The sequence below is a fragment of the Rhinolophus hipposideros genome, assembly GCF_964194185.1.
Source record: "Rhinolophus hipposideros genome assembly, chromosome: 3".
NCBI classification, from domain to species: Eukaryota; Metazoa; Chordata; class Mammalia; order Chiroptera; family Rhinolophidae; genus Rhinolophus; species Rhinolophus hipposideros.
In genome coordinates, this window is record NC_138049.1 from 98075242 (window position 1) to 98088426 (window position 13185).

Sequence of the window (13185 nt, forward strand, 5' to 3'; positions counted from 1 at the left end):
CACAACTCAATCCCTGTCCCTGGAAACGGCTTCACCTCCCTCACCCCACCCCTGACTCACCTGGCCATTTTACACCTTTTGCCTTTGCACACACAGGTCCCTGTGCCTGGATCGCCCTTCAGAGTTTCTGTGCTTATGGAAAAACACCCCACCCCAGATCTCCAGGAAATGTCAGGTCCCGTCTTGCCCCAAAGGATGGTGGGGGACTTCCCGGGGGGCTGTGCGCACAAAATAATGGCTATGTGAGCATGTGCACACAGGAAGTGCCCGGCTGTGCAAAGGAGGCTAAGCTTGGCCAGGAGATTCCGGTAGCAGAGAAAATTCTCTTTCTCGCAGATGGCCCATTTTCCCTTTCCTGTGCTAACTAGGATAATGGTACTAGTTCACGGTACCGTGTGTCTGGCCCTGGTCTAAAGCACATTCCCTGTAGAAATCCATGTTATCCTCCCAACAACCCTATACACGATCATTATTCCCATTTCACAGGTACAGAAATGAAGAGGTGGTGGATGTGTAGCTGTACACACGGGAGGGGAGGAAGGAGGGAGTCGGAGCCACGAAGTCTGGCTCCACAGCAGCGTTCTTCACTGCGGCCACAGGACAGGGGCGCTGGCCCCGAGCAAAAGACTAGAAGGGGTTGGGTGAGGGTCCAGTCTTCTACGGCAGCAGCTGTTCTCCATCCCTCGCAAGGCTGGAACCAATGAATGGGCAGGCACTGCACCTGGAGGAGGGTCTGCACACGGCTGGGAGGACAGTAATCCCTGGGCGAGGCTCTGCCACTTTGGCCCCTGACCTGCCCCGGCCGTGTGGGGTCACGCTGGCTGGTACGGATGGTGGGCTGGCCTCTCGGAGGTCTGAGATCCTCAGCTTCCTGCTGCCAGGCTGCAGCGGCTGGCTCCTCCTCTCCTCTCTTCCCCCACCCCACAAACCCTCGTTGAATCATAAAGCCAGACCCCAGTCCTGACTGTTGCTCAATCCCCAGGAGCCAGTTCCTGTGGGCAGCGCCTGACAAGCCTGACTTTTTCCTTTCTTCAGTTCAAGGGAAAGACGAGGTCTTGCACAAGACGCGCGGTGTCTGCCTTCCACAGGGAAGGGTGACATGGAGCTTCTTCGGCTGTTCATCCTGCTCTCTGTCACAGGTAGGTTCACCTCCCTCCAGCTCCGCTGCCTTCTTTCCTTCCCCTTCCCCGAGTGTATGGCAGAGGGGTGGGTGGGGGAGCACTGGGCTGAGCTCTGAAGGAAGTCGAAGTCTTCACATATTCTACAGCCCTTTCTTCCCACCCTGTCCCCATCCTTCATGCTCTCGCTCCCTCCCCAGGATCAGGACCCACTGTCAGAGTCCATGCATGTGCAGAAATGAGGGCTGGTGGATTCTGGCCATGAGAAAAGGAAGGAGTTTTGATGGCGGCATCTCAGGCACTTGCTAGTAGCTGGGGGAAGTTTTGGGGGGCACTGGTGAAAGCCCCTACAATTACGAATCACTTAAGCATAAGACTAACCTCAGAGGAGTGGTAGGGTGGGAGGGAGAAAAGAACACAGGACTCAGAATCTGCATCTTTTGGGTGCCCCTTCCCATGCTCTGAAGGTCCTCTTGTTGTCAGTCCTGGATGGGATGTGAGGGGGGCTGAATATTTCTGTCATTGAGCTGGGGGAATTGATACCTCCTCTTGCACACAACTGCCTTTTCTCATTGGAAAAAGGTTGCCTCTTGCTCCTGCAGAGCAATAAGCAAACCTGGGTGAGAGGAAACCATCCTAATAGAGCCTTGCGCCTGCAACTTCTTAGCTGGGGTGGAATGGGGGAAGATGGGAGGGGCTGCCTAGAGGCAAAGGGATGGATGGGGTGACATGTGGAAGGGGCACTGCACATCATGTCTTTCTGGTTTCAAAAGACAGGTTACCAGCTCCCCTATTCTATCTTTCAAGTTTCTGTCATCATCTGGTTGAAGATGGGATGAAGGGAGGAGGCGCAATAGAGAAGTTGAAGCAGAGGGCTGTGGTCCTTGCAACCCTGTCCCTGGCGGGAGACGGGTGCTCTAAGCCCATCTCCCTCACTGCAAGGAGGGCCAAAATAGCAGCCTCATGTCTCCCCCAAAATAGCTCTGGGACACGTCCCTCCTGAAAGGGGAACAAAGCCACAGAAACAGGGAAGCTGGAAGCCAAAGGTCAGAAAGAGGAGAATGCAGAACCGGTACCAGCGTGGGCAGTGGCAGAGGAAGCGAGCATGGCCAGGGCAGGGAGGGGTGCCCAGGACCCTGTGGACCCAGTGCCAGGCCTTTATCTTGAGATGGAGAGGGGAAGGGAGAGGTCTTGGTCCCATGTGCTAGGGAGAAGACGTGTGAAATACAACTGGAGGGAACTTTAAGACCAAATGCTTTTGGAAAAAGGCTCAGAGAGGGTCAATTACTTCTTCAACGATGTCCAGAGGTTCAATGATGATAGAGCCAGACCCAGGACCCCGATTTCCTGGTTCCCAATTTCCCATAAACACATGCCTGTGTTGTGCCACCTTCTTCCACCTTCTATAAGAAGCTGAGCTTCTTAAGGGCGGGATTTCTGTCTCTTTTGTTTGCTGTCCACAGTAGGTGTTCAATCAATATTTGGTGAGTGAATGACGGAGTGAATGAATCTCTCTTCCCTAGCGCTGTCTCGGGCCCACAATACCACAGTGTTCCAGGTCCAAGCAGGCCAGTCCCTGCGGGTCTCCTGCCCCTATGATTCCTTGAAGCACTGGGGAAGACGCAAAGCCTGGTGCCGCCAGCTGGGTGAAGAGGGCCCGTGCCAGCGGGTGGTCAGCACCCACAGCTCGTGGCTGCTGTCCTTCCTGAAGAGGCAGAATGGGAGCACAGCCATCGCAGACGATGCCCTGGGGGGCACACTCACCATCACACTGCGGAATCTTCAAGTCCACGACGCTGGGCTCTTCCAGTGTCAGAGCCTCCACGGTGGCGAGGCTGACACCCTCAGGAAGGTCCTAGTGCAGGTGCTGGCTGGTGAGTGGGTGCTGGCTGCACTTGGCCAGCCCTTGGGCCGGCGCTCATGTCTTTGGTGTCTGTGCACAGGACCACCCTCTGGGCTTTCGGGGACCCTAGGAAAACCCACAGAATGGCTCTTGTCCCCCCACTGAGGGCCACCATGGATAGTTATGCGGGTTGCGTACTGGACAAGGGAGCAGCAATCCCGTCCTGTCTCTTCTGTCCAGGCTTTGCTCTCTGGGGCAGGACTGTGTCACTTGCGGGAAGGGGACTGCTCTCTAACTTGCACCAGGCCCCTTAGGAGCTAGCTGTGGGCCTGCTTCCCCACACAGCTTTATCCATTTGGCATCGGTTAGGGTAGGTGGTCCCTAAGTAGGAGGAGGAGGTTCATTTCCTCCCTCACCCAACCACCCAAGGGACCTACCAACGTAATTTAAGCACCAATTGGATACAGAAAAACAACCCTGGAAAGGAACATTGCTTGTGAGCACCCTGGGCAATGCGCTTCATCTCTCTGGGACCCTCATCTTTAAATGGAAGTGGTGGTCTCAGGGTTCCTGTGAGGCTTGCGGGAGATGAAAGAGTTAAACCTGCTGGGGTGGGGGAAAGTGACAGGCTCACCCCATCTCCTGTGGCTGAACCGAGTGGCATCCTTATTCCAGGCTTGGCGAGGTGAGGCAGGGTGGGGGTGGCGAGCTTGGTATGCAGGATGTCCTCCAGGAAAGCCTCTGCCTGGGTCTCCAGAACATGATTGCGTCCCAAAGGAGAAGAAATCTGGGGTTACTATCTCTTTTCTGACTCTCTCCTTTCCCAGCTCCTACCCCCAATGTGGCCCATTATCATGGAAATGAGGGTCTAGCTAGTGTTTGTCTAAGGTGGGGGGCTTAGGGGCGACTGCCTGCCATGGACCCCAAACCGCACCTCCACCACTTTTCTGAGTAGGGGGTGAGGAGACACAAAATTAAACCCTATCAGGGCCTAAGGCTCAGCCGGCTCCCAAGAGGGAAGCAGGAAAATAATAATAATAATAATAATAATAATAATAATAATAATAATAATCGTAGCTGGTGTAGACAGCTTGGCAGTACACAGAGGACACTCAAATATACCACTATTCCATTTGACCTTCCCAAAGATCCTGTGAGCGGGGAGGACGGGAGACGCGTTGCTGAGCTCCTGGGGAGGTGAGAGGCACTCCGCAGGGTGCTCCCACTGGCTCCGCGGCACTAGCCTTGAGCAGGTGCTCCGAATTGTCCCACCTCACAGGGGAGGACCCTGAGGCTCAGGGAGCTTAACCACTTGATCCACACAGGGCAGGAGCCCCGAGGGCCACATGCCGCCTAGAGGGGTTCTCCCCACCTTGCACGCTGCCTCAAGGGGGCTGGGCTGGAAGCTCACAGGCTCTGTCTCCCGCAGACCCCCCTGATCCCCAGGACCCTGATGATGTCTGGGTCCCCGAGGGGTCCCGGAGCTTTGAGGACGTCCAGGTGGAGCACAGCATCTCCAGGTACAGTGCCAGGTCTTTCCTCAGATCCCTGCAGAGCCCAGGCGTGGGGTGGCAGCTGTGGGTCCAAGGCAGTTAGGGCACGGAAGGGCTTAGATACGATCTTGTCCAAACAAGCCAGGGTGTGTTGGTAGGACTGTGCCAGTTGCTAAAATATTGAAATACTTTCATAACAGTTTGTAAATTGCTGCAGCTCCAAGACTCCGGAATGGTCAGCCTCCTGTCCCTCCCTGGCAGCCCTCGGACATCTCCACAATTCAGCAACAATGAAAGTTTTAGTACTTTAGTACAACACTGAGATCCCCAGATCTTTGTTCCTTTGGTGGGCCAGAATCCAGTTTGACTGGTTTATGCCTATTTACTGGTGTCAAACATTGTTACTATAACCATGAAGCACATGTGACCCCCCACATACACATACACACACACACACATGCACACGCACCGGCACCATTCCACACCATCATGTAAGGCAGAAACCGCTTAGTGAGGGAAGGTGAATGTTTAAATGCACTCAGTGGGCAGGTCCATGCCTAAGACTCGGGTCTCCTGACTACAGATTTCCTAAGCCCCACAAACTGAATCCCATGGATGGTGCTGGGTGAGGGGTCTCCTGAGCCCCTGGAAGCTCCCGGTGTCTCCCTATTCCCTCGCTGAGGGCAGATGCCAGTCTTCAGGAAACCTCCAGGCCTCCCACATGCTCTCCTTGTGTTTCCAAGGAGCATCTTGGAAGAGGAGATCTCTTTTCCACCCACTTCCATCCTTTTCCTCCTGGCCTGCATCTTTCTCAGCAAGCTGCTGGCAGCGAGTGCCCTCTGGACAGCGGCCTGGCATGGGCAGAAACGGCCAACACCTTTGGCTAGTGGGCCGGACTGTGGCCCTGAATCAGGTTACCAGCTCCAAACCCTGACAGGTGAGCTCGGAGAGCACAGCAGTGGCTGGGGGAGGACAGGCCAGAAAGGGGCCGTGTAAGCACTCAATCTGTTGCAGGTTTGAGAGACACATGAGAGGAGAGGATTCTACACGGAGGACAGGCCCTGAAGAGGTCTGCAGGGACCACCCCAGCCTGCACACTGGCTCCTCAGCCACCAAGACACCTGGTTCTGCTTTGGCAAAAGGCCACTCTGCCTATACGCTACTCCCCTGGCCCTCAGAAGCAAGGGTGTGTGTGTGTGTGTGTGTGTGTATGCACATGTGTGTTTGTGCGCATATGCATGAGCCTGGGAGGTGGGAAGGACATCTACCATCTTCTAGACATTGGGCATTAAACACTCTCACAAATAAATCCAAGACTTTTGTTTAACTGGGTGGTTTTGGGTATCGCAGAGGTCTTCTCTTTTGCTACAGGGCTAGGAGAGTACATTTGGATGAGGAGAAAAGGTCTGGCTCCTTGGGACCTAGGGTCAGAGGATACTACATCTTCCCATTCTCACAGGCTCCAAACTGGCCAATCTTTTTGTTCTTCTCTCTCCCTTACCTAGATCTAATTACCAAGTCCTGTCCCCTCCTCTGGAATTTCTCTCGCATTCAGTCTTCATCTGCTCTCCTCCTCTTGCCTCCTGTCCATAGGTTTCCTAAGATCATTGCTGGCCTCTCTACCCCAGGCCTCCCTCCACCCCCTCACCCTCGCATCCCAAGTCCATCCAATTCCAGATGACTCATCCATTCATCTCCCGAGAGCTTTGCTTTCATCACGTTACTTCCCCTCCAGAGAAAATGACAAGGACTTGACTTAGAGAGGGCAGCACACCAGAGCTGGGAACGACTGATCCAAGCCCTTCATTGTACAGAAGGGAAACTGAGGCTCACAAGAGAAAAGATTTACCCAAAGTCCCCAATAGACCCTGGAAATCCAAATTTCACTTGGTGTTCAAGGTGCCCCGCCCTCTAGTCCAATCCTACTCATTTATTCAACAGATATTTCCTGGGCCACGGCTGTTCTAGTCATTGGAGACACAACAGCGAAGAGCACAGGCAAAGATGTCTGCCCATGCAGAGCCACGTTCTAGTGGGAGGAGAGAGGAAACAGGCAATAAATTAGTTAGTCAGATGGTCAGGAGTATGTGGGAATGCAGAAGGGACAGGGACGATGCAATTCTAAAGGACAGTCAGGAACTAGCGCTTGGGGAACACTTCACGCCAGGAAGTGACCCATGAACATATCAGGGGGAGAGTATTTGCTCAGTGGGAACAGCCAGGGCAGCTCAGATAACCTCATCTCTCTCGTCAGCACACACGTACCACCCAGGCCAAGAGCGAGGGAAACTGGAGAGACTTTTCCAGGGTGGGCTGCCAGGAAGAGGAGGAAACGAGTCGGCCCCATCTTCTGACCACGGTCACACGTGGTTGCGTGGCCCACTCCCCGCTCAGGCTGCTTCACTGGTCCCATCTGTGTTCCCCTGGCCTTCTGAGTCAGCAGCATGTGAAACGAGCACGCTGGAGCTTTCCTGTCTTGGGAGCCTGGCCTTGTCTCTTTCCTGCTCTGCCATGTCGGAGACATCCGCCTGGGGACTTGGATCGTCCTTGGAGTTTCCTGCCTTGGACTCTCTGAACTTAAGGGGTCAGATTCTTTGGTTTCAAACTTCAGCTTTGCCTCCTACTAAGAGGCTTTCAGCACGTCCCTTAACCCCTCTGAGCTTCAGGGTCCTCTCCTATTAAAAGGCAAAACAAAACAAAGCTACCTTTTCCCGCCACCTTCTCCTTGGAGGGCAGGCCAAGATGCAAGCAAATCTCTCTGGAGCTGATATCCTGTCTCTAGCTTCTCAGGCATGCTTGCCATTCAGTCACCCTGGGGCGAAGCTTGGTCAGTGCGCTTTGCTCAGAAGGCTCAGACCAAGCACACATGCAAAAATCTTTATGAAGAATGGTCTCCCAACAGAGAGGATAGTGTATTCTGGAAACAAAAATAATGTGCTATACATAAGAAGTGCTTGGAGAATAAGAAATCTTCTAAATTAAACACTAAAGAATAAAAGTAGAAAAGACAATAATAGAAGGGATGGAAGAAAAAGATGAGGAGATCTTCTAGAAGTGGACAAAGAAGATGGCAAATAAGAGAGAAAAGATATGAAAACGAGACGAATACATGAGGTTTAACATCCAACCAACTACTGAGTTCCAGAAAAACAGAGAGCGAAAGAAGAAAATGGAGAATTATCAAAGAAACAATGCACTTCCCAGAACTTAAGAACACGGGTCCACATTGAACGGGTCTAGAGAGCAGCCAGTGAAATAAATGAAGACAGGCCAGGTCCACCATCGGGGGGGACCTCCTGGTGTGAGGCTGTACCCCAGGAGAAGGACAGTCCCCTGAAAGCTTGGGTGGGGTCACTCGCACAGAATTTAGAATCAGAATGGCTGTGGACCACGGGTAGGACGCTGTACCCCACTCCTGCACAGCTCGGCAGCCTTGTAGTCTATATTTGGAAGATTCCTAAGCTCATCTTTCCTCTTTCTCTAATGCTCTCCCATTGCTGCGATCCTCCTCTCATCTTTCTTCCTTAGCTGGGCCCCGGCCCTGCCTTTCCGGGGCCTTCTCACACTGCCTTGCCCACCCCTACCCTCAGTGTCCGTTCCCAAGCACTGAGCCAACCAGGGTTTGGAAGAGCTCCTTATCCCCACCCATGGAGGGCCCAGCAGTGTCTGCCTCCCACCCCACGGCCACCGAGAGCCCCATGTGACTGTCTGAGGCAGATGTTTCCTGCCCCCAGGGGAAGGCTGTGTCAGTGCCCAGGCAAGTCCCAGAGTTGACATCTCCCTGCCCAGCCATGGGTCCCAACCTGTTCCTGCCGCTGCTCCTGGGACTAGCAGGTAAGGGTCAGAGGAGCTGAACTTTGGGCCCTGTATACTCTGTTCCACGCCTAGAAATAATGCACACTATTGTGGCAACAATAACATGTGGAGGCCCTAGAAGGTGGACCTCTGGGTCCCTGTGCCAGTGTGGGGGCTGGGAGGTGCCCCCAACTCCTGCCTAACATTCCCACGTTCCTTTCCTTCCCTAGGCCAGGGCGCAGCTGGCAGCTTCCCCGAGGTGCTGCAGGCACCAGTGGGGGGCTCCATCCTGGTGCAGTGTCTCTACCGACTCCAGGATATCAGGGCTCGGAAGGTGTGGTGCCGGTTCATGCCTGAGGGGTGCCAGCCCTTGGTGTCCTCAGCTGTGGATCGCAGAGCCCCCGGGCACAGCCGCGCCTTTCTCACTGACCTGGGGAGCGGCCTGCTCCAGGTGGAGATGATTGCCTTGCGGGAGGACGATGCCGGGGAGTATGGCTGCGTGGTGGAGGGACCCGCTGGACCCCAGACGTTGCACAGAATTGCTCTGGACATCCTCCCTGCAGGTGAGTTACCCGGGCTGGCCACCACCCCTCTGACAGGCCCTCCTCGCCCCCACCTTCTGCTCTTGGGTCCTTGGGGGGTGGGAGCCTCTGGGGGAGAGGCTTTGGCAGGAGATATCCTCTCGACAGTTCTGCAGGGAACGGAAACCAAAGTGGTGAGAAGTCTGAGATAAAAGAGCCAAACGCAGCCCCCTGCCCCCTCCTGCACAAGCAGGTCTCCCGGTAGGAAGGCCCAGCCTCTTTCCTCACCCGTGGCTTTGGCCTCCTGGTCCTGCATTTCCAACTTACTTGATGCTATTTTTTTCCTTAGAAATGTAAGCAACGTTTTAATTTGGCCATATCAACTTGAATTACTTTTTTACGTCATCCAGTATTTTATTCCTGTAATAATGGGTTTGATGGCCTAAAAATTACCGTGTCGTATCTTATTTCATCTTATAAGTCTTTACTGAGCATCTAATACGTGCCTCATCTACAGGCAGGGTACATGCAATATACCTGAATTACTTCAACTCATTCAGTTTTAAAAATGAGAAAAGTGTCATTAATATTTAAGCCAACATTCTCAACCCTAATTTCAATATAGGAAGCACTTTATTTTTACAGATTTCATTCATACAGCCTACAATTTTCTAATGTCTCAGCATTAATTAACAGAACATTTTTAAGTATTAAAAATTTTTATCCCCAGAAAAATAGGATGTTGTAAAAAAAAAAAAATGTGCTGAAGGGAAAACGGTTCGCTATCAGGTGAAGCAGAGACTGTTACTCACTTTCTCTTATAGATGCTGACATTTTTTCATTTTCAGGTCTTTGTTTTCCCAAGTAATCCGTGCCCAATCCCCAAATAGTGAAATCAAGAAAGGCATTTTACCTTCTCTTGGTTTTTTTCCCATCTGTTCAGTAAGAGGATGGACTAAGTTGTCATGAGAAACCCTCTCATCTCAAGTTCACGATTACCGTTTTATATCATAAACACACTCCTGCTAATCCTCGTCATCTTTGTCCTCCTCATCCCCTGATGCTCTAAGGTCTAGACACTCAAGGTTATCATTCCTTCAATGGCAGATTATGACAAGACCAGATGCACCGGCACAGGGGCTGGGAGACAGGCACCTGCAATGGTGCAGGTGCGGGGGACCCCAATATCTATAGAGGTTGGATGTTCAGTACATGGTGTCTAGGAAGGATGGGGCAAGATTTTCGTTTCAGAGAGGTTCATCCACGGTGGCTTAAGAGGCACCAGGAGGGCAGAACATATGCAGCAAGATGGGGGCCACAGCGTCTCCTGTTCCTGGTTTAGTGTGGGGTGGGGAAGAGGAATGGTGAATCTCACAAGAACAGGTCAAGGCCTCCACTCCAGAGGGTCTAGAAGGATAGGCCGCTTTTCCAAGAATGATCCTCAGGCTCAGAGAAGCCAACCCTGAGTGCCACAGCCATAAGTCGGGCATATTGTAAGGATGACAGAAGCCTTGTCGCAAAACTGTCTCAGGGTCCGAGCAAGGCTCTCAGCAAGGGGGTCAGCTGGCATGTGTCACATTAGGGCTGACCCTGGAGTTCCTTAGATCTTGAGGGCAGAGCTCAGGGTGGGGCTCAGCCAGCCTGCAGAGGGGCCACACCGTGATGGGTATGTGGAAAGGCTTAGCAGGCTGTGATGAGGCCCCTTTAGAAACCAACAGATGAGCGCCAGGAGCAAGAGCAGCAGTGAGGATGAGAGTGGAGAACCTATTCTAGGGTGAGGAGGTGGGCACAGATGCCCCAGGAGGTGCAGTACGAGTAACCTGGTAAGACCACAGAGACATGGGGGAGCAGATGGTGAAGGAGAAATGCAGGGGGCAGGGGGTGGAGCTGGTGGTAGAGGGGAGCATGGGTGTATTCACAACCAGGTAGAGTGCTGTTCTCTGGCCCCCAGAATGAAAGGCCCTTAAAGAATACCCCAAATCCTCCTTCTTTCTGTCTCTTACTAGAGACCTCTTCTTTCTCAGCCCCACTCTCCCATCTCAGACCTCAGCAGGCCCTTGAACCCTGCCCTCAATGGGTATGCGCTCATTAAACATCTCCTTCTGACTCAGCCCCTGGCCTGAAAGAGGAAGAGGAGGAAGACGAGACCTACAAGTTTGGCAGTCTGGCCGACAGCCCTTCCTCAGACCCTGCAGGCAGTGCCAGCCCTCTGGAACCCAGCAAGGATGAGAAGAGGTACTGACAACAACTGTACCTGGGTGGCTGGGGAAAGGGTGGTGGTGAAGATATGGCTTGTTTAGAGCCCCAGACTAAATCAAAGGGAAACCTTACGATTCCTCCCTTCCTGGGGGACTTCTAATCAGGCAGGTAGACAGACAGACTTCTCCATCCCCATTGAGCAATGATCCCTTCATCCCAGTGGGCTTTCGGCCAGGATATCCTCATAATGTGTCTCCTTTCTGCCCTGCCTGAGCCTGCCTTCCTCATTCCATTCCAAAAATCTCTTTCTCCCAACCATGGCTCACTAGAGCTACACCCCTGTGCCACTGCTCTGGGATTCCTGGCAAGCAGCTCCCGACTGGCTTCAGGGCCAAGCTCTTCTATCCCTTTGTGTCCCTCAGTATCCCCTTGATCTGGGGCGCTGTGGTCCTGCTGGGCCTGCTGGTGGCTGCGGTGGTGCTATTTGCTGTGATGGCCAAAAGGAAAGGTAAGTAGCTGTCCATCTTCCTAACCTAGCATGGCTCCACTGGCTCTACGTCAGCCAGTCTTGCAGTCCAGGCCAAGAATAGGTCTGCCCCCTACAGAGGGGCTTGTCTGGGCATTAGCTAGGGCCCCCAGATCCTAGAATTCCTATGGATGAGGGGCTGAGGGGCTAAGGGGAGGAAGGAGATTCAGTGGGAGCACGCCTGGGGAAACACAGGAACTAGAAAGGGTGGGGATGTGGGATTGGGGACAGGGGACTGGAAGAAGTGGGGAAAGGGCTTCAAGAGCTAGGATTAGTGTCAAGACAGTTTTGGAAGAGAGCAGTTTTGGGAAAGCAGTAAGTGGATGGGGAGAGTCAGGGCAGGCTGGGCTGGGAAGACGGAGGTGAGAAAGGTTCTGTGATGGGCGTGGGGAAGATGAATCTGGACTTGGAAATAGGTTTCTGAAGGGAGTAGGGACGTGGGCTCTGAGCCAGCACAGAAAGCAAACTGTGTGGCTGTCCTCTGTCCTGCCAGCAAACAGGCGTGGTGTTAGTGGCCAATCCCAGAGCAGTGGAATTTCACACACGGTAAGAGGCCTCTGCAGGCTGCCCGCCAAATTCCCCAGACCCTCTGCCTGCCATGCTCACTGAGAGGACCCAGGTAAATGGGATGGAGAAAAGACGGGGCCCATTGAGGGTCCAAACTGTCTTCCTAAGTGCTGTAAACTTAGCACCAATTTTCTCCCACCTTCCCACCTTGGTATCCCACCTTCCCAGATTTGGGGAAAAACTTGGGGCTTGAAAATCTTCAACAAGTTGTCTTGCCCACTGACATACTCAGGATTCCAGAGGCAGATCCGGTGTGGTCCTGGGCTTCCCACCAAAGGGAACTGGGGCCACGGAAGGGGTTCTCTCGGCCTGATTTTCTGGTGTTTCTTACAGGTGCCCTCCTCAGCGCTCCACACCACCTGTGACTCCGGACCAACTGCAGATGTGCCGTCGGGCGTACCACATGTGAGGCTCGACTCACCACCTTCCTTTGACAATACCACCTACAGCAACCTACCTGAGCCCCCATCAGGGAAAACTCCACCCCCAGCCCCGTCCTCATTGCCCCCTCTGCCTTCTAAGGTCCTGATTTCTTCCAACCCTGTGACATATGCCACAGTCATCTTCCCTGGAGGGGACAAAGGTGGAGGGGCCTCCCGGGAGCCAGCCCTAAATGCTGCTAATAGCCAGACTCTACCTGGCTGAGCTGCTCACCACACTGTGCGCTCACAGAGACCGCCCCTGGGGCTCCTTCTGTGCACCCACTCACCCCGTCAGCCCAGGCCCTAGATCCTTAGCACATCAGAGCAACTAGGTGACTTTAGGATCTAATCTATGTCTTGACTTTCTGACCTAAAAAGTGATGATTAGGTGTGACTGAGGTATCTTGGGGGAGCCTTCCCCCCCCCATGCTGGTTCCTCTGCCATTACACCACTGAGTGAAATAAACTCTAAATGATGATATATGAGTCCTTGATGGCTGAGAGGAAAGGGAGGGGCCTGAGTTTGACTATTCAAACTGAAAAGACTCTGATCTAGAGTTTGTGCTGTATTATTTCCTGCCCATCTTGCCAGTGGGGAAGTGGTTTCATTCCCTGGTCCCAATACTGCAATGCAGTTTGATTCAAGGAGAACCAAGACGGCTTCTTCAAAAGTATTTCCTGCCTTTCTCATGATCACTGAA

General features: G+C 53.2%; 2 protein-coding genes across 3 annotated transcripts; both read left to right on the forward strand.

The window, feature by feature from the left end:
* Positions 1 to 992: 992 nt before the first annotated feature.
* Positions 993 to 5779, forward strand: TREM2 (triggering receptor expressed on myeloid cells 2). 2 transcript variants are annotated; one of them, XM_081044375.1, is made up of 5 exons: positions 993 to 1139; positions 2642 to 2992; positions 4391 to 4481; positions 5198 to 5391; positions 5469 to 5779. In XM_081044375.1, the coding sequence occupies exons 1-5, from the start codon at positions 1100 to 1102 to the stop codon at positions 5483 to 5485; spliced, it is 693 nt and encodes a 230-aa protein (XP_080900501.1). In that variant the 5' UTR covers positions 993 to 1099; the 3' UTR covers positions 5486 to 5779. The 2 variants fall into 2 exon arrangements, with proteins under 2 accessions (XP_080900501.1, XP_080900502.1); XM_081044376.1 differs by having other exon boundaries at positions 5270 to 5391; positions 5469 to 5756.
* Positions 5780 to 8193: 2414 nt separating this feature from the next.
* On the forward strand, positions 8194 to 12964 carry TREML1 (triggering receptor expressed on myeloid cells like 1). Its single transcript, XM_081044377.1, has 6 exons — positions 8194 to 8288; positions 8480 to 8812; positions 10882 to 11005; positions 11392 to 11477; positions 11989 to 12041; positions 12396 to 12964. Exons 1-6 carry the CDS (start codon positions 8246 to 8248, stop codon positions 12705 to 12707), a joined length of 951 nt encoding a protein of 316 aa, XP_080900503.1. The 5' UTR covers positions 8194 to 8245; the 3' UTR covers positions 12708 to 12964.
* Positions 12965 to 13185: the final 221 nt, after the last annotated feature.

Excerpts from the sequence above, each read along its gene's own strand:
- TREM2 (XM_081044375.1), top strand. The coding sequence starts at position 1,100 with ATGGAGCTTCTTCGGCTGTTCATCCTGCTCTCTGTCACAG. Across the intron at positions 1,140-2,641 it reads CATCCTGCTCTCTGTCACAG|CGCTGTCTCGGGCCCACAAT; the intron begins GTAGGTTCACCT and ends TCTCTTCCCTAG. Across the intron at positions 4,482-5,197 it reads GTGGAGCACAGCATCTCCAG|GAGCATCTTGGAAGAGGAGA; the intron begins GTACAGTGCCAG and ends TGTGTTTCCAAG.
- TREML1 (XM_081044377.1), top strand. The coding sequence starts at position 8,246 with ATGGGTCCCAACCTGTTCCTGCCGCTGCTCCTGGGACTAGCAG. Across the intron at positions 8,289-8,479 it reads GCTGCTCCTGGGACTAGCAG|GCCAGGGCGCAGCTGGCAGC; the intron begins GTAAGGGTCAGA and ends TTCCTTCCCTAG. Across the intron at positions 11,478-11,988 it reads TGTGATGGCCAAAAGGAAAG|CAAACAGGCGTGGTGTTAGT; the intron begins GTAAGTAGCTGT and ends CTGTCCTGCCAG.